Source organism: Perognathus longimembris, chromosome 4 (assembly GCF_023159225.1).
Source record: "Perognathus longimembris pacificus isolate PPM17 chromosome 4, ASM2315922v1, whole genome shotgun sequence".
NCBI lineage: Eukaryota > Metazoa > Chordata > Mammalia > Rodentia > Heteromyidae > Perognathus > Perognathus longimembris.
The window spans coordinates 89,222,337-89,244,608 of NC_063164.1; the positions used below are offsets into that span (position 1 = coordinate 89,222,337).

At 38.8% G+C, this 22,272-nt stretch overlaps 1 protein-coding gene across 2 annotated transcripts in view; it reads left to right on the forward strand.

Annotated features, from left to right (window-relative positions):
* The first annotated feature begins 320 nt into the window (after positions 1 to 320).
* The window catches only part of Fat3 (FAT atypical cadherin 3), a 506,722-nt gene continuing 484,770 nt past the window's right edge, over positions 321 to 22,272 (forward strand). For both annotated transcript variants that reach the window (XM_048345620.1, XM_048345621.1), the window contains exon 1: positions 321 to 3,609. In XM_048345620.1, coding sequence (XP_048201577.1) covers positions 321 to 3,609 — 3,289 coding nt within the window. The remainder of the gene's footprint in view (positions 3,610 to 22,272) is intronic.

Consider the following 22,272-nt stretch of genomic DNA (forward strand, 5'->3'; position numbering starts at 1 on the left):
GATTGGAGTCTCTTGCTTCAAAGCCAGTCCAGGCAGAAAAGTTCATGAAACTCCTATCTCCAATTAGCCAGCAAAAAGCCAGAAGTGGAGGCTTTGTTCAAGTGGTAGAATGCCAGCATTAGAGAAAAAGCCAAGCAAAAGTGTGAGCCTGTGAGTTTAAGCCCCAGTACTGGCACGTTGTACACACACACACACACACACACACACACACACACACACACACACACTGTACCAGTTTTCTAACCCTCCTCTCCTCTCTTCTAATTTCATTGATCTTTGTATTTTCTCTGTGTCCCCCTGCAGAATGGAAATATGATGCGATGGATATAATTATGGGACCCTGTGTGGGTACACGCCCTCCTTCTTGCCTCATCCTCCTGCTTCTCAAGCTGCTGGCCACGGTCTCCCAGGGGCTTCCCGGGCCGAGTCAGCTGGGACTCCACTTCACACATTCCATGTACAATGCTACAGTCTATGAGAACTCAGCAGCCAGGACCTACGTCAACAGCCAGAGCAGAATGGGCATCACCTTGATTGACCTCTCCTGGGATATCAAGTACAGAATCGTGTCCGGAGACGAGGAAGGCTTTTTCAAAGCAGAGGAAGTTGTCATTGCAGATTTCTGTTTTCTCCGGATCAGAACTAAGGGAGGAAATTCTGCCATATTGAATAGGGAAATTCAGGATAGTTATTTATTGATAGTAAAAGGGTCTGTGAGAGGAGAGGATTTGGAAGCATGGACCAAAGTAAACATTCAGGTTTTAGACATGAATGACTTGAGGCCTCTGTTTTCTCCCACAACATACTCAGTGACGGTAGCAGAAAGCACACCCCTGAGGACTAGCGTGGCCCAGGTCACAGCCACAGACGCAGACATTGGGTCCAATGGAGAATTCTACTATTACTTTAAAAGCAAAGTTGACCTCTTTTCAGTTCATCCCACAAGTGGCGTTGTTTCATTGAGTGGACGGTTGAACTATGATGAGAAAAACAGGTATGATCTAGAAATTTTGGCGGTTGACCGAGGGATGAAGCTATATGGAAACAATGGAGTGAGCAGCACTGCAAAGCTCTATGTCCACGTGGAGCGTGTAAATGAACATGCCCCCGCCATCCACACAGTCACACACGTTCCCTTCTCTCTGGACCAGGAGCCCACCTATGCAGTGGTGACAGTTGATGACCTTGATGAAGGTGCCAATGGAGAGATTGACTCAGTATCCATTGTCGCAGGGGATCCATTGGACCAGTTCTTCCTGGTGAAAGAGGGAAGGTGGATGAATGAGTATAAAATTAAAGAGAGGAAGCAGGTGGACTGGGCAAGCGTCTCCTATGGCTATAATCTTACTCTTCAGGCAAAAGACAAAGGGTCACCTCAGAAGTTTTCAGCACTAAAAACTGTGCACATCACCAACCCCAAGAGAGATGATGTTCGAGTTAGGTTTGAGAAAGACACGTATGATGTGAGCATAAGTGAATTCTCCCCGCCCGGGGTTGTGGTTGCTATAGTAAAATTAAGTCCTGAGCCCCGAGATGTGGAATACAAACTATCTCCCGGTGAGGATGCTGAATACTTTAAAATAAATCCTCGGTCAGGCCTGATTGTCACGGCCCAGCCACTGAATACTGTCAAGAAGGAAGTATACAAACTGGAAGTGACAAACAAGGAGAGAGATTTAAAAGCACAAGTTACCATTGGCATAGAAGATGCAAATGATCATACCCCAGAATTTCAGCAGTCACTGTATGACATTTTTGTGAATGAGAGTGTCCCAGTAGGGACCAGTGTCTTAACTGTCTCTGCTTCCGACAAGGATAAAGGAGAGAATGGGTACATCACTTACAGTATTGCCAGCTTGAATTTGTTACCATTTGCCATTAACCAGTTTACAGGTGTAATTAGCACAACTGAAGAATTGGATTTTGAATCTTCTCCAGAGACGTACAGATTCATCGTGAGAGCCTCTGACTGGGGCTCACCATATCGCCATGAAAGTGAGGTCAATGTGACCATTCGGATAAGAAATGTCAATGACAACAGCCCTCTCTTTGAAAAAGTGGCTTGCCAGGGAGTTATTTCATATGACTTTCCAGTCGGGGGCCACATCACAGCTGTCTCAGCAATCGATATTGATGAACTTGAACTTGTAAAGTACAAAATCATTTCTGGAAATGAACTAGGCTTCTTTTATTTAAACCCAGACTCTGGTGTTTTACAGCTTAAGAAGTCACTGATGAATTACGGCATGAAAAATGGCAATTTTGCCCTCAGAATTACAGCTACTGATGGGGAGAATTTTGCAGAACCCATGGCTATTAATATATCAGTGCTCCATGGGAGAGTGTCTTCAAAGAGCTTCAGTTGCAGAGAAACCCGGGTGGCTCAGAGACTGGCAGAAAAATTACTCATTAAAGCAAAAGCAAATGGAAAGCTGAATCTGGAAGATGGATTTCTTGACTTCTACTCGCTGAACAGGCAAGGACCATATTTTGCCAAGTCCTTTCCTTCCGATGTGGCTGTGAGGGAGGACCTGCCAGTTGGTGCTGACATCCTGAAGATTGAAGCCTATGATGCTGACTCTGGCTTCAACGGAAAGGTGCTGTTCACAATATCTGATGGAAACACAGATAGCTGCTTCACTATCGATATGGAGACTGGGCAACTACAAGTCCTCATGGCCATGGATCGAGAGCTCACAGATCTCTATCTCCTTAACATCACCATCTATGACTTAGGTAACCCACAGAAATCTTCATGGAGGCTGCTCACCATCAATGTGGAGGATGCCAATGACAACAGCCCAGTGTTTCTGCAAGACAGTTACTCAGTTAACATTCTTGAAAGTTCAAGCATTGGTACTGAGATCATTCAAGTGGAAGCCAGAGACAAAGACTTGGGTCCTAATGGTGAAGTGACTTACTCGATCGTGACAGATACACAGCAGTTTGCCATCAATAGCTCAACTGGAATTGTTTATGTAGCTGACCAATTGGACCGAGAATTCAAAGCAAACTACTCTTTGAAAATAGAAGCCAGAGACAAGGCAGAAAATGGTCAGCAACTGTTTTCTGTCATCACCCTGCAGGTGTATTTGGATGATGTCAATGACTGCTCCCCAGCTTTCATTCCCAGTAGCTACAGTGTGAAGGTTCTTGAAGATCTCCCCATTGGCACTGTCATTGCTTGGCTGGAGACCCATGATCCAGACCTGGGATTGGGAGGCCAAGTGCGTTATTCTTTGGTCAATGACTATAATGGCAAATTCGAAATAGATAAAGCAAGTGGGGCCATCCGCTTGAGCAAAGAGCTCGACTATGAAAAGCAACAGTTCTACAACCTCACGGTTCGGGCCAAAGACAAAGGACGCCCAGTGTCTCTTTCATCTGTTTCCTTTGTTGAGGTGGAAGTAGTGGATGTCAATGAAAACCTCCACACTCCCTATTTCCCCGATTTTGCTGTTGTTGGATCTGTAAAAGAAAACTCTCGCATTGGAACAAGTGTCCTGCAGGTGACCGCTCTGGACGAAGACTCTGGGAGGGACGGAGAGATCCAGTATTCCATCAGGGATGGCAGCGGTCTTGGAAGGTTCAGCATAGATGACGAGAGTGGTAAGTCTCATATGTTTTGGTAGAAATGATGTTCCATCAACACTGGAAAAGGAAAGGCCTGTTTCCTCACTTAAATAGCTTGACAAGTGAGTTGGCATTTGGTGTAGGTGATACAAAGCTGAAGTTTGGTTTAGAGTGTGTTGTTGCTTTGTGAAGGTCTGTGATGTCAGTGGGAGTCTTAGTTCTGTGTTTCATTTTCTCTTGCTCAGCAACACTGCTTCCAGGTTGTCTTTCGATAAGCATGAGTAATTGTAACCTCTGTAGATTGTTCTACTGACCCTTGCTAAATGAATGGTCCTGATAAAGTCAATTAAGTTGGAATTGGCTTTAGATTAGAACTGTGAAATTGATTTTCAAATGCATCTTCTATAGGAATCTTCCCCATTACAGTAGAGCTTTGCTGGGTGGCTGGTGCTTTGGTTGCTTGGTCTTTCATGTTTAGTCGGCATATCTCACCATTGAAGGATGGATATTCACATTGTTTATGCTTTATTAATATGTAGAGCTATGCTTCTACCAATGTTAAATGATAGAAATCAGGAAGCATATGGCCAGTTTTATTTATGAGTTGACTTTAAGACATTGTTTGAAATCATGGATTCTTTTATAGAACATTAAAAATAGGGAGCAAAATTGTCCCAGTATGTTATTGTCCCTACCTGTCCCTATCTTTCATTGTAAATATTAATATCAACAAAACACTGATCATCTTTGTTATTGTTTCTTTAAATGTGCATGTGCCTAGATACTCGTGTGTGTAAGTCTTCCTTGATTAGCACTATTCTTTTTTCATGTCTTCATAGTTTCTAGTCATCTCTAAAGAGGCAGCTGTGTTCTCTATTCTTGTAGAAGTGGTAATGTTAATACTTTGCAGTTTTAGTGCAAATTTTTATTTGTTATCTAAATGTCCTCAACATTTAGTTTGGGATGCTACAAAAATAAGCGGGAGTGGCTTTTAAACAGCAGATACTCATTTCTTGCAGTGTGGAGGCTAGAAATCTGAGATCAGGCTGACCACTAAAGTTAACATGAAGGTCCTCTTCTGGGTTTGCAAACTGCAAACTTCCTGCTGTGTCCTCCATGTTTGAATAATGGAGAGCTTTGTTCTCTTTCTTTTCTGTAATGACACTATTGCTATCATGAGGGCCCTTCCCCCAGATCTCATTTATATCTCATAATTTCCCAAATGCCCCAGCAGGTGAACTTTTAAGAGAACCACACATTTCGTCTCAACAGTCTCAGTTTTGTTAATGATTAGAAGAGCTTATAGAAAGTTGTATCATTGTAGAGTTATATACAATATCTCTATAATGCTAGAAAATGAATTTTTAGAAAGTTATTAAACATTGGACAGAAAATTATATATTATATGTATATACACTATATGCTATCTCAAATTTAGACTGTACTTTTTATTTACATAGACATTAAGTTTGGTCACTGTCAACAGCAACATGCTGTTTAGTGTCATAGAAAAGTTCAAAGTTCAAAATTGAAACCTTAGAGCTGAAAAAATAGGATGGAAGAAAGACAGCCTCTTCAACAAATGGTACTGGCAAAGTTGGTTAAACACCTGTAAAAAACTAAAGCTAGATCCTTATATATCACCCTGTACCAGAATCAATTCCAAATGGATCAAAGACCTCAAGGTAAAAGCAGATACCCTGAAAACATTGCAGGAAGGAATAGGAGAAACACTTGGGCTCCTTGGGACAGGTCAAAACTTTCTTAATAAAGACCCAGACCAATCAAAGAAAATTTGAATAAATGGGATCGCATCAAACTGCAGAGCTTCTGCATGGCAAAGGACATACCTTGCAAGATAAGCCCATAGACTGGGAGAAGGTCTTCACCAGCCATACAACAGACAAGGGCCTCATATGTAAAAATACATGTAGAACCCTAAAAATTAAGTTCCCACAAAACAAATCCTGAAAGAAACAACTGCCTCCTTAATAAAGACATAAAAAGAGACTTCTGTGAAGAGGAAATGAGAATGGCTAAGAGACACATGAAGAAGTGCTCAACATCATTGGCCATAAAAGAAATACAAATCAAAACAACATTGATTCTACCTCACCCTAGTAAGAATGTCCATTATCAAGAAAACTAATAACAATAGATCATGGTGGGGATGTGGCCAAAAAGGAACCCTACTACATTGTTGGTGGGAGTATAAACTTATTCAACCACTCTAGAAGGCAGTATGAAGGTTCCTCAGAAGGTTAAACATAGGGCTCCCCTATGACCCAGCAACCCCGCTTTTGGGCATTTACTCAAAGGATTACAAAGAAGATCACAGTAAAGCTACCATGACAACTATATTCATCACAGAACAATTGACTATCTTAAAATATGGAACCAACACAGATGCCCCTCAGTAGATGAATGGATCAAGAAAATGTGGTACATATACCCAGAATAGAATTCTGTGCTCCTATCAGAAAGAATGGCATTGCCCCATTCATAAGGAAATGGAAAGACTTGGGAAAAATTCATACTAAGTGAAGTGAGCCAGACCCAAAGAAACATAGACTCTATGGTTTCCCTCATTGGTAATAATTAGTACACATCTAGGATAGTTCTTATAGATGATCAAAATAGCTCAATAGGTATGTACATATGAACACATAAGATGATGATAAGCAAAATGAATTCCAAGTTATGGAAATAAGTGGTTTATCATTGTTGTTATTTTCAACATACCATGTAAAAATATGCCTTTTATTTTGTCTTTCTTACCCATGGTTTTACTTTTACCCCTGATGTCACTGTAACTGACTTTGGTACCCTGGGTATTGTATATATGTTTATGGGAACTAGGTAAGGGAAGGGGAACATCAAAATGGAGAGACAAAGGTTAAAAGGTGAAGCAATGCCACAGCAATACTTACAAGACTATATGCTGTAAACCAGCTGTACAACTCAGGAGGGAGAGGGAACTGGGGGGGAGGGGAGATTGGAGAAAAATGAGGAAGGAGGTATCAAGTTTGATAAGAAATGCATTCACTCTCTTACATATGAAACTGTAACCCCTCTGCACATCATTTTGACAATAAAGAAGTTAATTAATTAAAACATTGAAGCCTGATTTAGCCTTACACTATAATATTTCCAACAATTTGGTTGAAATGTATTCCACCTCAAGTAAAAATTAAGAGAAGATGGGATTAAACTCATTTAAGTGCCTACTCTGTGCTAAAACTTTACTTCTAATAGTAATTATTTTGTTCACAGCATATGGAGGGTTTGACAGGCCAGTGTTATGTTATGTTCCCATCCACCTCATGAACTCAATACTGAGGTTCAGAGAAGGTAGAGAACTTGGGGATTACTTTCAAATTTAGCTTTCAGTAACAGCCTCCAATCTGAACATAGTATGTGTTTTCTTGAGTGTTTCTAAGTCTACTTAAATTTAATGTTGATCTAAGATCTCTGAGTGTTAAACAGATTTCACAATCTTTACAACCCTGGGCTCATGGATAGTATCACTGAACACTGATTAGATTTCCCTTTTTCTTTGGACTCCCATTGTTCACGAGGTTCTCTGCTGTCAAAGCTTAGTTGCTGATGCATTTAGAAGTGCTAGGTCATGGAAAATGGGAAAATGTCCGGCTGAATAACTAATTCCTGTTTTCCTGAGGATTTTATAAGATTACATCATTATTTTATTGGGAAGTTGCATCTTAGTCTTACTTGATGTAGCAATTTATTGTGTGGCTTAGGTTTTCCCATATTTGCTGTTATATTGTTTTTCACCTGGAGTCTTGTTTTAAGAAAATATGTGTATAGTTTCAACTAATGATGAAATTGCCTGTATATTTTTTGGCTTGTCTTCAAGAGTTGGATATCCTTTGTGACTGTCAAAAAAAAAAATAAAGAAAAAAATAAAGAAAAAGAAAAGATCAGGCCCTGTCTGTAGTCTGTAATCCTAGCTACTCAGGGGCTGAAATGTGAGGACTGTCTCAATTCCAAGTGAGTCCAGGAAAGAAAGTCTATGGGACTCATCCACTTAATGACCAGAAAGCTAGAAGTGGAGTGTGGCTTAAGTAGTAGAGCGCTAGCCTGGAGCAAGAAAGCTCTCGGACAGTGCTTGGGCCCTGAATTTAAGCACACCTATACCTCCCTGCACCCCAAAATTCAAAAATTCAAAAATGTTAATTCCTATGTATTTTTTTCTGTTTTTATTCCAGATAGAATGAAATACATTTTTGTCACCAGTGAGGATAATGTAATAATGTTGTTCTCATTTTGGCATTGTTGCATGGCTTTAAAGGTCCTTTCCCATAATTTTTAACTCCTTTGCAGCCTGCAGGGCCACTTCCCTGTGTTAACCACAAATGAGTTACATGAACTGGATCTAGATCCCACTTTCCCAAGTCCTAACCCAGTGCTCTTCCCTTTGCATTCATTACATAGGTTTTAGGCATACTTTCTCATACTTTTTTTTTAATTTATAAAACTGCAGTGACAATTTCTTTTCTTTTTTATCATTTATTTCATTTGATCTCTGCTCTTAGAAAATAAAACTAGGGTTACTTTTCTTTTTTAATCAAAATGACCTGTGATCTTTACTGCAATCACCAGAAGTCAAATTTTAACAAAATTGACTACCTGTGTAAACTGTTACGGTAAGAAAACTTCATTGAAATTGATGATACCAGTATTTTCCCAGGTAACAACAGAAATTGACTAAGTATCTGGAGTTTTACACCACACTGTATGAAATAAAAAGGTTTGGACTTGTTCATTAGAGTTGTTAATGAAGATTAGAATTTCCATGTAATAGCTTTCGTAAGCCGCCTTCTTCCTTCCTTCTCGCTGTTTATGGATTTTAGGATCTCACCCAAGAGGTTGTCAGCAATGATGGCCTGGAGTTATGCCAGGGGATAGGAAGGTGGCTGAGAAGTTTGGCAATTGAATGTTCAACATAAGCACCTATCACCAGGGGCAGTTAGGTTTATATCACTCTTGAAAAATCCATCAGCTCTGTGCCTCTAGACCTAAGCAACAAGATTTAAAGTGCTGACTTAATGGATGACTACTTAGCCTTGTCTTTCAGAGATCTCAGTGTAGACTCCTGTGTTATCTTGACCTGTGGCCATGGAACAGCCTAAACTTGTTTGGATTTTAAGTCAAGTAAGCCAGACCCAAAGAAACATAAGCACTAAGGTTTCCCTCATTTGTAATAATTAGCATACGTCTGGGATAGTCCTAGCAGAGGATCACAGTAGCTCAATAGCTATGTATATACGGCAATATAAAATGATGCTAATCGCAATGGACTCCAAGATATGGAAACAAGAGGGATTTTGTTTGTTTTTATTTTTTAAATGTATTGTGTGAAGTTATTTCCTTTTGCCTTCATTTGCTTGCCCTTTGAGTGTTCATCCCCTGTTGTCACTGTTCATTTTTTTTTGGCACCCTATGTTTATATATGTGTGTGTGCGTGTGTGTGTGTGTGCATGTGTGTGTGTAGTATACATACATATATGTGTGTGTTTATCTGATTTAGGGGAAGAACAAAATGGTAAGACAAAGGACAAAGAGTGAACCAATGCAACAGTGATACTCACAAGACACTATGTTGGAAATGAACTTTACATCTTGTGGGAGAGGGGAGTTGAGGAAAGGCAAAGTGGAAGAAAATGAGGAAGGGGGTAACAATGTTCCAGAAGAAAAGTACTCATTGCCTTACTTACGTAACTGTAACCCCTCTGAACATCACCCTTAGAATCACACACACACACACACACACACACACACACACACACACACACACACACACAGAGGCAATAATGTGGTATGGTATGAATCCATGAATACTGTTTCCTAAGTAGGCACTCTCACCATTAACTATGCCTCCAGACCGGATCATTGCTGGTTTTTTTTTTTTTAATAGTGAAGTAGGGATGCTGAATCTAACTGGTGTCATCTTGGCCACATGGTGGATTGTAGGGTATTGGGTTCAGCTGGCACCATTTTGTCTTCATAGTAGAGGAAAGGGAAGTCCTACCTCTCAATTGATGGGTATGCCTGAATTCCTAGAGGTAGGGGCAGGGACTTGGACAATAGGTTTCTGGACCTGTCAGTCTTGGGTTGTGAACTCTCAAGCTCCCTGGGATTCTGCCCCCTGACCTGATCCTATTTAGGCCCGGACAAGCTCAGGCTCCAGTAAGCCATGTCTCCTGTCTCCTGGCACTCCTCTCTGTCAGCATGGCATCCCACTTCAGCTCTCTATTGGAGCTAATCTGGCTTGTTGACATTGTTTTTCTGCTTTCTTCCTTCTCCAGTTCTCATGGCTCAGTTTACTGACAATGTTAAGTATATTCTCAGGGCTGCAGGTCTTTGCAACAAAAGTCTGCCTGCAGTTGCTGACCTTCTGATAAAAACTCTTGATTTGACCTCTCAAAATGTGGCTTCTCCAGACCCAAAGAAACATGGACTCTATGGTTTCCCTCATAGGGAATAATTAGTACAGGTTTAGGCTAGTCACAGCAGAGGATCACAAGAGCCCAATAGCTATGCCCTTATGAACACATAAGATGATGCTAAGTGAAATAAACTCCATATTATGGAAACTACTGTTTTATCACTGTTGTAATTACTTTCAACATGCCATGTGAAACCGTAGTGTTTTTGGTTGATGATCCTGTTGTATCCCCTTCCTGTGGTTGTCCCCGTGCTATCACTGTATCTCATCTGAGTACCCTGGATACTGTATATACTGGTATTAGAACTAGGGAAGGGAAAGGGAATATCACAATCGAAAGACAAAGGATAAAAAGACAAATGACTCCAAAAGCAATATTTACAAAACCATTTGGTGTAAACCAACTGAACAACTCACGGAGAGGGAAAGGGGAAGCGGGGAGGGGGGAAATAAGGGAGGAGGTAACAATTTATACAAGAAATGTACCCACTGCCTTATGTATGAAACTGTAACCCCTCTGTACATCACTTTGACAATAAATAAGTAATGATCCAGAAAAAAAAATTTCTGCCTTTTAAAATTTGTAAGTCAGCTGCCAAATATTACTTAATGTCTTAAATTTGTTATTGGCTCTCAAATTTTAAATATAACTGAATCACTGGAGAATTTGCTAACAATTCATACTCCTAGGCCAAGTTCCCAAAGATTTTTTTTTTTTTTTTTTTTGTCAGCCCTGGGGCTTGAATTCAGGGCCTGGGCTCTGTCCCTGAGCTTTTTTGCTCCACAGCACCACATGAGGACCTGACAATAGGAGCTACCAGATTATATTTTTTCTATAAAGTCTTTTCCCTTATTCTTTTGAAAGGCAAAATGTGTGACTCATGTTTTAGATGCTTTCTTTTCTAATCAAGTTTTACAATCCAAATAAATCTCTTATTATTCACCAGCAGTGATCTTTTCCTGAATGCCTTCCCAATGGATCCAAAATGTATTTCTGTACTTCAGTAATTGTGGGACTTCTGTTTTGTGCAAGACCATATGCTGGGATTATTCAATGCATTTAGTAGTTTTATGTTCTTGACTTTTTTGGAGCTGAGTGAACAAAACAATGTCTTTGAAATTCTTTACCATGCCTAGGCATTAATGAGAGTTTACTAAGTTTAACAGTAAATGGATTAACTGTGCTGCCCCACCCCCCGCCACACACATTGGATTTGATCACAATTTAAGTCACCATTTTGTAAGAGGCAATTTAATCACTTTTTCCTTTACAAAGCATGCATTCTTATTCTTAGGCACAACAGGAATTCATATTCTTAGCTACTCAGTGGTATTAGGGTTTTTTTTTAAAGAACACATTATGTATTTTAAGCTTATTTTCTATTAAATTTTTTGTAAGCTACAAACCTGAACAGTAGTTTACCATTTTATTTATATGAAGTTAACTTAAGAAATATTTGACTGAGATGAATAATTTTTCAGTTTAGGAAATTAATTATAGTTGATTAAGAAGATATCTTACCATGTGTGATTACAAATTATTCTTTCTTTTGATTAAGGATCTATATGTCCCAGAAACTGTGCTTTTAAAATACTGTTTCCAATTGTCAGAGTAATACAGCAGAGTTTTTCCTAAACATAGTCATATTGTTGACAGTGCTAAAATTTGAATTTTAGTGAAGCACAATTTAATTATTTTGTTGTTTCTCAATTCCCACTGTACCATCCCACTATAACTGTGTTGAGCATTTGAAATAGTCATATTTTTCTGTATTACAACTTTATAACAAATAATCTTAAACTATACTGGTACATGTGTGTCTCTATATATATACATATATATACTTTTTTTCCTTGCCCTAGAGTCTGGAGGCAGCTGAAGCAGCTGCATAAAGCAGCATGGCTTCAGACTGTGTATTGGGCTATGTCATGGTCCACATGTCTTCTGATTCTAATACATGAGTTCTTCAGTTTGGAGTGTGGAAGTATAAGACAGATGCTGAAGACTTCTATTGCCTCTTAAAGCTTCCACTCAAAATTGGCCTATGTCCCAGTAGCCAGAGCAGGCCACAAAGCTAAGCCCAGCATTTGTACTAGAAAGCATTCCTTGCTTTTGTCTGAACGTTGGTGCCCTGTCAGAATTCATAGATAGGAATCTAATACCCATTGTGTTATTAAGAGGTGGAGTCCTTGGGACATTAGACAGAAAATCTCTTCCATACAGAATGAGCTTAGTATCCTTACAAATAATTCAGGTGAACTCATTTGCTCTTTTGCCATGAGAGGACCCAAGGGGAAGGTACCATTTATGAGGAATTGTTCAGTCATTGCCTTTTCTGGCACCTGGAACTTGTGCTTTCCAGCTTCTGGAACTGTGAAGACTAACCTTCTGTTGTGTGTGGAATTGTGTATAAAGGCATGTGTTGTAACAGCCTTGATGGATTATACACTTTTCTTCTAGAAGAGAGGGATGGGCAGGAATGAACAGCCACTGGACATAAGGATAGCTGCCATTCCTGAGACATCTCTTACTCCTGGCTACATTCAGCAGCACTATTGGAGCACTAGTTGGCTCATTGGAAGCTGCTGAGCCAGGTGCATGTGAGCTGCAAAGAGCTGCAAAGAGGTGCAGCTCTAAGTCACAGCCTACGTTGGTGGGAAATATCCCTGTCTGTGTGGGAGATCTGAGTGCAGGTGCCCATGACAACAAAAGTTCACATGTACTCAGCACTGCTTGTTTGCTTACTAAGTTCAGTGTGAACTTCTTTCCAAAAATTGATCCATTCAATTATTCCATGAGGTATGGACATTATTCCTTATTTTTTACACAGTTGATGTTACGTGAGGAGAAACTCCATGCCCAATGTATATGCTTTTACATTTATCTTGCTTTGTATTGGGGAGCTAGCAAGCACGTTTACAACTTATTTGAGCATAGGATGTCCTATTTATATCAGATTTTTTTTTTTTTTTATAGAATCAGCTTAAGAGACTTAAGTGACTTTATATGTATCTAGATTAAAATAAATGACCAAAAAAGTGTCTCAGACACATCAAGTACTACCAATCTTGGGAGGCAGATTATTCCAACAAAAGATGCATATGGCCTTATAATAATGTTTAATGATGTATGAGATCCCTCCCACTCTCTACCCTTCCTTCTGCTCATGTTCTGGGTTCCTGACCTCCCTTTATGTTATTCGTTGGCTCATTGCTTTCTGATATTGGTAGGAACATAAGTAGGAAGAACAAGAGTTGGATAAGGGTATTGAGCCCTTTGACTTTTTCTACACTGGCTATTGTGGGCTGACTGCCTCTCTCGACCAATGGGTGGAAATAGTTCCTTATTGTTACTTATACTACAGTTGTACTACTTTTTTGTCTGTTTTTATTTTTCCTAAGCTCCTTGCATAGCTTTGTAGTATAGTTCTCAGTTATCAAGTATGAGTGTGAAATTGGTTTCCTGCCAGATCTTAATTATCAAATAAATTTCAAGCTATTTATATTAACCCCAATTTCTTTATCACTGCTGCAATGTGTGGGAACAAATCATGGGAACCCTGGAGAAAAAAGTAGAGAATTAGCCATTGTCCAGTGCTTTTATTTTCTGGAATAAGAACGTGAAGGCTGAGATCCTGATCTCCCCATCTAACTCATGCTTTCTACTTCTTTTCTATCATCAAAGGTTGGCTTTGGATCTGCTAATGAGCTTCCCCACCAGGCAGAAAGAGCAGAGACCTGTGGCTCTGCCTGTAATCCTAGTTACTCAGGAGGCCCAGGTCAATGAATATAATTCAAAGCTAGCTAGGGCACAAAAGTCAGGAGACTTTTATCTCCAATCAACCAGCAAAAAGTTGGATGTGTGGTCCAAGGGGTTGAGTCCTAGCTTTGAGGGAAAAAGTCAAGTGAGAGAGAGAGGCCCAGAGCTCAAGCGCTCATACCAGAATTAAAAAGTCAGTGGCACTGCATTGCATACTTCCAGTATCTTTCAGCCTCTCAAACATAACAATGCTGTGCTTTGATGGATTCAGCTACTGGCCAAGAAAAGAACTAAGCCATATGAGTGAGTCACTTTTATTTACCTGTTTACTAACTACAGATACTATGCCTGACATTATTCATATGCTGTTTCTGATGATCTGATTGTGAAGAAAGGTGCATAAAGACCACAAGTTTTAAAAGCTGCATAGTTAGAAAAAGTAAGGAGGTTTTTTTCATTGCAGAAACCACAAGATTCAGTCCAGATATTTATAGGATGATTAATCCCCATAGCAGTATGTCTAGCACATATGATAATATAATGAAAGCTTCCTTTAGGTTATTTTTAGAGGCTCCAGAAGTCATGTTTGTCCTGTGCATGGTTGTTAATCTTTTTTTTTTTTCTTTTTGGTTGTTAATCTTTCTAGATTCTTTTTCTAGCTTTTGTTCCCTTTAGACTTGCCTGGTATCTCCTCTTTGGCAGGCTGAGGAATATATAACATGTTATATGGTGGCTCTGATTTAATACATGACAAATCCAGGCTACATTGTATTTCCTGTCTTTGTTTTTTTTTTATTTCTGAGATAATGTATAAATAAATACAGTGTATATATCATACTATTACTTATCTAAAGCAAAAAAGTTCATTGAATTTGGCCCAATCTCACCCTGAAATTTTCTCCTTGGGCTCAGAGCAAGCACCAGAGTGTAATGAAGTTATGATCCAGTGACAGCAGAAACTTTTATTGGCTTGAGATTTCAGACCATACGTATTTAAGACAAAAAAAATTGTTTTCCAGAGGAGCCCAGAACACTCCACAACATTTTGATGAAATTAGAAGTTGTCTTGTAAGCCAGATGGGAAAATGGACTCGAAACTTCTGGAAAATAATGACTAGCATGTTTTATTACTACTTTCAGGAGGTGCTTTTTTCTTGACCTCTTTCTAACAGTGGGATAAAGAAAACAGAAGTTTTAATAGAGGACTATCCATTCAAATCTGTAGTAATGTCTGCATTGTGTATCAAGCTTAACTGCTATTTTCTCTGGATAACCAGTAAATGATGAAAATAATGACAACTATAAAGATACAATCTAAACAGGGCAATAGGCCAGTAAGTGTGTGTGGTTTTTTTGCGGTGAGTGTCTTCCTTTTACATGTACAAATGGACTTTGCAGGCCTACCAGCCTCAGGTCAGGCTCCTTGACCCTAGTGCCAAGTGATGCTGTATTACTTTTATTTGTTCTGTTAATAAAGTGAAACTTTAGACCCAGAGTCAGTAGAGGTGGTAATGTACTAAGTGATTGCTTCCTGTATTAGTGGCTTTTCCTGTAGTATTGGGATGGACTTTTGCCCTCTGTGACACTGATAGTCTGGATCTAATATCAGTCTCCTAACAATGGATCCTTGGTTCTTGCAGGTGTTTTGTATACATACTGAAAGTTACTTTCTTTTATCAGTAAAGTTGAAAGAATTAGAGAATTTGATAAATATTTATGTAATCCCACTACATTCACAATGTTTCATTGAAAAGCATGAAATGGAAATGAAAATGGCTGCAGTCTGTTATTTTTAGCTTGCCAATTTTTATGAAAGTATGTCTTATCAACAGACAGAATCTACAAAGAGTTGTGTGTAGAATTCAGCCCAATTTATATTAAATTCTGGGCACTGATATACGAGTTGAGTATAATAGCACTCTCCAAATATTCCCATTGGACTTTGCAGTATTTAGTGGATTCTTTGGGCCACTCTCTGTGATTAAATTCACAAATTTCATTTACATAGTATAGTTAATATTATGGTTGCTTTAAAAAAGCAATACCCTAGGGAGCTGGGGATATGGCCTAGTGGCAAGAGTGCTTGCCTCGTATACATGAGGCCCTGGGTTCGATTCCCCAGCACCACATATACAGAAAACGGCCAGAAGTGGCGCTGTGGCTCAAGTGGCAGAGTGCTAGCCTTGAGCAAAAAGAAGCCAGGGACAGTGCTCAGGCCCTGAGTCCAAGCCCCAGGACTGGCCAAACAAAATAATAAAATAAAAAATAAAAAAAAATAAAAAAGCAATACCCAAATGAGAAAAATACTAAGGAAAACAACATTGAATATTAAATATCTTGACCTAAAAGTGGGTAAAATTGGAGGAAATTAAGATAAAAATTCAAAATAAGCGCGCGCACACACACACACACACACACACAATATATGGTGAGGCAGGCACTGGTGTCTCACATCTGTAATACTAGCATCTCAGGAGGCTGAGATCTGAAGGATCGTGCTTGAGACCTGCTGGTGGGTGGAGAGGGGTTCATGGTCTCTAGCTCCAAAACAGACATTATCAACTAGATTGGAGCTATGGCTCAATGGTAGAGTACCAAGCAGGCAAGCTGAGCAAGTACAAGGCCCCGAATTCCAACTCTACAACTGCCAAAAAAAAGAAAAGAGCATATGGCAAAATCAAAAACATAAAAACTTTCTAGTTTGCTTATGAAATCTATGAAGATTAAACTGTTTCATAGTTTATTTTTTCCATTTACCTCCTCAAAGTCTGTCTCTCTTTCCTTCTTCTCTTCTTACCATTTTCTTTTTACCTTGCCCTTATCCTCTTCCTTTCTTCATATCAACACTCACTGTGCAGATTCTATTTCTCAATGAAGAACTTGGCCTTGAATAAGATGGGCAGATGATTAAGCCAACAGCTGGACAGAAAAGCATGTAACTGCAAACTGTGTGGTACATATCCGACACTGAATAAATGAGTGTTTTCTAGCCATTCATCATGTTTACTGTGACCTTATGAAACCCTCTTACATCCTGGGATGATTTTTACAAATTCTGGTTGGAGATAAGACAGTGTGGGAGATAACTGTAGCATTAAAATAAGCTGATGATGCCTTAGGCCTTAATCAAGAGGGACTGTCAAGACCTAGAAATGAACCGTGGTTCTGTGGGTCCTAAAGCCCATGATTGTATGACTGCTTCAAGAGGAAAAAAGGATAAAAGTTAAATAAATAAACAAGTTGAATAAATTCCTTTATTTGAATTATTTAGACTAAAGAAGACAATTAGAGTAACAAACATAAACATCAACAAATAGCATCCACATTACAAAACCTAGAAAAGTGTTTATTGATCAAATATATAACAAACCTCTCAAATACTTTTTCTCCACAATATTTCTGTAGCATTTTTGCTTTCTGCCTTGACACAGGACAACAACTTTGTCACAACTGTTGTATAAAAGTATAGAAAGAGTGTTTACCTTTTCCACAGTGTGGTTGGTTGAATTCTTTTTCAGAAATGTTTTCCCAGAGTCACAACTTGTATTCATAAATATACATGAACATCAAATATACACATGCTGTGTGAATTTCCAACATTGCTGTCCAATTTGGAAGAACTTTTATGAGTTTCTTTTTCTTTTCATATGAGCTACAACAGATATTCTGACTGCTAATAATATTGCCACAAGGTCTGGACTCCATAAACAAACAAAAAATATCCTTAGTACTTCTAGCTCTGTGTATCTAATCAATTAAATAAAAGAAAGTCATGGTGCATTTATAACTGGTATGCTGCATTATCTAGGAGAGAACTTTTCATTTTGACTGTGTGAGTAAGAGTCAAGTCTTCTTATTACAAGTGTACATGACTAATGATTTTTTCATTTTGTTCAGACTAGCTTCTGGGTGTGCACATCTTCAGTGTAGTTTCCCTCTCATTCTTGGTGTAATTCCACGGCTGATCCAGCAGTTCATGATCGTATAGCCATCCATATAACCTCAGTACTCCCATGCTCTCAGTACTCTCAGTGGTGTGTGTAGTAGTGATGTTTTGCGGAGCTGCTGCTTATCATGATGGCCAAAGTATGTGTTAGAACTGATGAGGAGTTACATATATAATCTCAGTATTTTGGGGCTACATATAACCTCAGCTCTGTCCTTCCCATTTATAACCTCAACTGTCTTGAAAATGCCTGCAAATTCTTTAAATGGTAGGATTCAAAGCATAATGGAGAGAAAAATGAAGGGAAAGAAAAAGAAGTTTTGAATTACTGTAGTTAAAATATATTACTTTTACAAAATTTATGAAAATGTTAAAATCACCTGACCCATTTTTAGGGAAACTTGGATTCACTGTGTTGTTTTAATTCTGTATTTGCCCAGCAGTGTTAGTAAAGGATTCCTCTGAAGGAAGGCTTTACCACCATTGGAGGGGTATCTGAATGCCAAGCCACAAAATCTAGTTTTGATGTGAAGATTTGCACCAGTGATCTCTGGATGGGGTTTCAGGTTGTTTCTCATGATGTGTATCATGATGGAACCAGCAGACCAGCCAGCACAGTACATATTAGCACACTAGTGGATTAGGACTTCTCTAGACAAAGCAGCCTTCAGAGAGTAAGAAATCTTCAACATGTGGACTTTTCAGAGAAACTAGCTGGTGAGATTTGTGATCTTTCTTTGGCTCACACTTTTATAGCATCTCTTTGGGAATTTGCTAAAAGAATGGATCATGTTGAGAACTCTTCAGATCACTCTCTCAAAATTATCTGAGACCTATTTTTCCATTCCCTAAAATTCCCTAAGTCATAAGGTATTTCTCTTAATCATGCCTTGCACATTATTGTTTCAATTTATGACAAGTAGCAATCCAATTGTTTATAATTTATCTATCAGTATAATTTCTTGCAATTGATACTTTCCATTTCTATAGGCTGACTTTTAGTTCCATCAATTGGAATGTAGGTAGAGGACTGTGGTTCTTCCATATAAACATAGCTTAAGGGGAGCTTTGAGTGGGAATTCTACACATAGGATATTCAAATAACAATACTGAGATCAGGAATAGCTCTGTGGAAATGCCAGTAGGACTAGCTTTTTCATGTATTTTGGACCCTGTCCTCAGATACGTGTATGTTTTCCCAAATTCATATTATAATTGTATCTTTCTTGTGCCTTACAGGTATTTCTAGTGGAATATTAGATTAATAATGGATTAGCAGTTAAACTGAATGAGCCTTGAAGCAGGAACAGTGATTAAGTATTAGATAACTAATAAAATTCTGATTTGGACACCAACATATCAAGTGTTTTCCTTTTTTCTCTTTGATCCATCATTTATCCTAAAATATTATTTAAAATGATAAATACCACTATAGATAAATGGCCAGAAATAGTCCTCTATGTTGTTTTCTTTTTCTTTTTTGATAGCTTTTTTTTTTTTTTTTTTTTTTTTTTTGGCCAGTTCTAGGCCTTGAATTCAGGGCCTGAGCACTGTCCCTGGCTTCCTTTTTCTCAAGGCTAGCATTCTGCCACTTGAGTCACAGTGCCGCTTCTGGCTGTTTTCTACATATGTGGTGCTGAGAAATCGAATCTAGGGCTTTATGTATATGAGACAAGCACTCTTACCACTAGGCCATATTCTCAGCCCCTCTTTTTCTTTTTTTGGTATGAAACTTGGTATAGCATAAGCTTACCTTGAACTCACAACTCACAATTTTCCTTCTTTCATCTATCGAGTGCTAGAATACAGTTACTGAATTCTTGTTTCATAGCTCTGAGAGTGTGGCTACACCATGTCAAGGAACATTAATGTAAGTTCTGAATTCTAAATTTCACTGGCACATAGCATGATTCAAATTGTACAGTAATGCTTTACAAAATGTAGAACTTCATAATTTGAAGAGATCTCAAGAACCAGGAGAGAAGCAAAGATTGCTATGGAGAAGCTTAGAAATAGTATTTAAAAGAAATTTATTCCAGGCACTGGTGGCCCACCTCTGTAATCTTAGCTACTCATGAAGTCTGAGGGCTGGAGGATTATTGTTTGATTTCACATTCCAAGTACCAAGCATAAGGCTGGGCTAGAGGTGTGGCTGAATTGTACCAGATATGAGCAACAGAGTTAAATGAGAACAAGAAGCTCTGAGTTTGAACCCAGGTTCTCTCTCTCTCTCTCGCTCTCTCTCTCTCTCTCTCTCTCTCACACACACACACACACACACACACACAATTTTGGATTACTCTACAGGATCTCTGTGTTCTGTTACTTAGACCCTATTTACTTTTCTTTCCACATAATCCTAATAAGATATATTTATAGGCATATAAACATATCATATTTTAGAAACTGAAAAGCAAAGCTATTTCTAGAAATAGTCATAGTAACAACAGTGAGAAATAATCTTGTTAATTAAAAGAACAACAGAAACAATTGACTACCTCCTATCATGTCCATTATGTGTTCTACTACCCAGCATTAACTAAATATGAGCTCATTTATCCTCTAGGGGTGTAAGAAGTGGATGGTATTTTATCCATGGTATACATATACAATGACACATGTTTGATTTTTAAACTTTTTTTATTTTTAAACTTTTTTTTGATCAAGGTTTCCTAGTGTTTGTTGGAGCAGGGATTTGAGCCATGTGGTCAACACCAGTCTGAGAAATGAATCAGGACATTTCAAACATAACCAACCCCTGGGCAGTTTCTTACCTCATTAGTGCACAATGCAATGGCAGATCATTGTAACAAAGGGCCAGAATCATCATCTTGTCCCAGACTCCTTGGAGAACAAAGCATTGATGGAATGTTTTAAGGACTGGATCCCAGGAGTATCAGAGAGAAGAAGAAAAACCAGCAGATCAGACGAGATAGAAGGTAGCCAAATATAAACAGATATGTTATTTAATCTGTCACAACTTCACAGCAATGTCCAGTTTACTTCTCAATCTCCTGCATGTCTACCACAAAGCCACCGAGGAACCTCTGAACTGTGCCACCTGTACCTGGAAGGATAAGCAGTTACTCCAGCGCTTCCTACCCGTGTCTCGCCTCATACTGGTCCCATTGTCCCACACCTGGCATTAAGTAACTTCTCAACTAAAACTTCTTAGAGCTGCTGGTGTGTATGGGTGACCCATAGTGATGAAAGTGCTATTGTAGATGTAATCTGTCAATGTCCTCATGTTATAGTTTCTGGGGATCACCCCTCTTTGCTACAACAGGGGTCCTTTGCCCAGGAAGCCAGAAACCTTTGTTGGGTGGTTTGGGAGCAGGCTGGGTTGAGCAGATATTGGGATGCACAGGTCTTATCCAGCAGAGAACTGACTACATTTCAGGAAACCTTGCATCCAAAAGAGAAAAGAAAGAAAGAAGCAAACCTATAAAATTCTGATGACTCCTTGGGTGAATTGTCAACTCCTCAGAAAACCCGGATTCCCAGGGTTTCCATTGGTCAGGGTCTTGTGGTTTCTATTTTTCTGGACACTGGACTGCTTAGAGATACCAGGGACAAGCTACCAGCTTAGATTCTTTGATGTGGATGAAATATCTTTTTATATGCCTCCCATTTCAGGAGCATCCAAAGTTTTTGTTAAAGCATGCATGGTTTTGTTAGATCTATGTACATGCTTACGGGGATGGACGTGGCAACTGAGGAAGAGGGGCAGGAAGTTGAGGCACCTTTGGTTCTTGAATTTTGTCTTCAGAGCTTATTTTCCCATTGTCATTTTTAGTCACAATGCAATAGTCATATTGCCCCCTCCTTTCTCCTCCTAAACATCACCAGCACTATCATCCAGTGCTTCTTGACAGATTCTGCCGGAGCATCCCATTATAGCACATCATTCGTGGGTGTGGAAACTGAAATCAAGATCTACTAAATCACTTGCCAATGTACAATAATCTAGTGAGTAACAGAGCCAGCGTTGGAACTCTAGGTTAACTGAACTCCACAGGTATGTCTGTTGTCCTGACTATATGCTGCTCCCTGAACAAGCGAAAATGTATCTCCTCAGAAAAATACTACTAGCATCAAAGATACCCCGTTTGCTAATGTGTCTTTGCTCATAGGAGCAAGTAGGTCATTTTTTGTGTTAGTCCCTCATTCACTGTAACATACATTATTATGTTGTAATATATAACATGGTAAATGAACACTCAATTAAAAGTACATAATGTATTGTATATTAAATGTCATGACACTGAGTGATAAAAATATAATATATAATTTCATATATGTGTTGTAGAGCATGTGTTATCATGGCAGGTATTGTATGATACTATTTATCAGTATATATACTAATAATATGATATATTGTATTTTCTACTATATATACTGTATATATACATTCCTATTTGGAAATAGAAATTTTTGTTAGAGAAATTATAGCATTCTCATATGTTTTGTGTTAGGATTGTTTCCTTCGAGAGTGAATCAACAGGAGACTATCATCCATCTGTC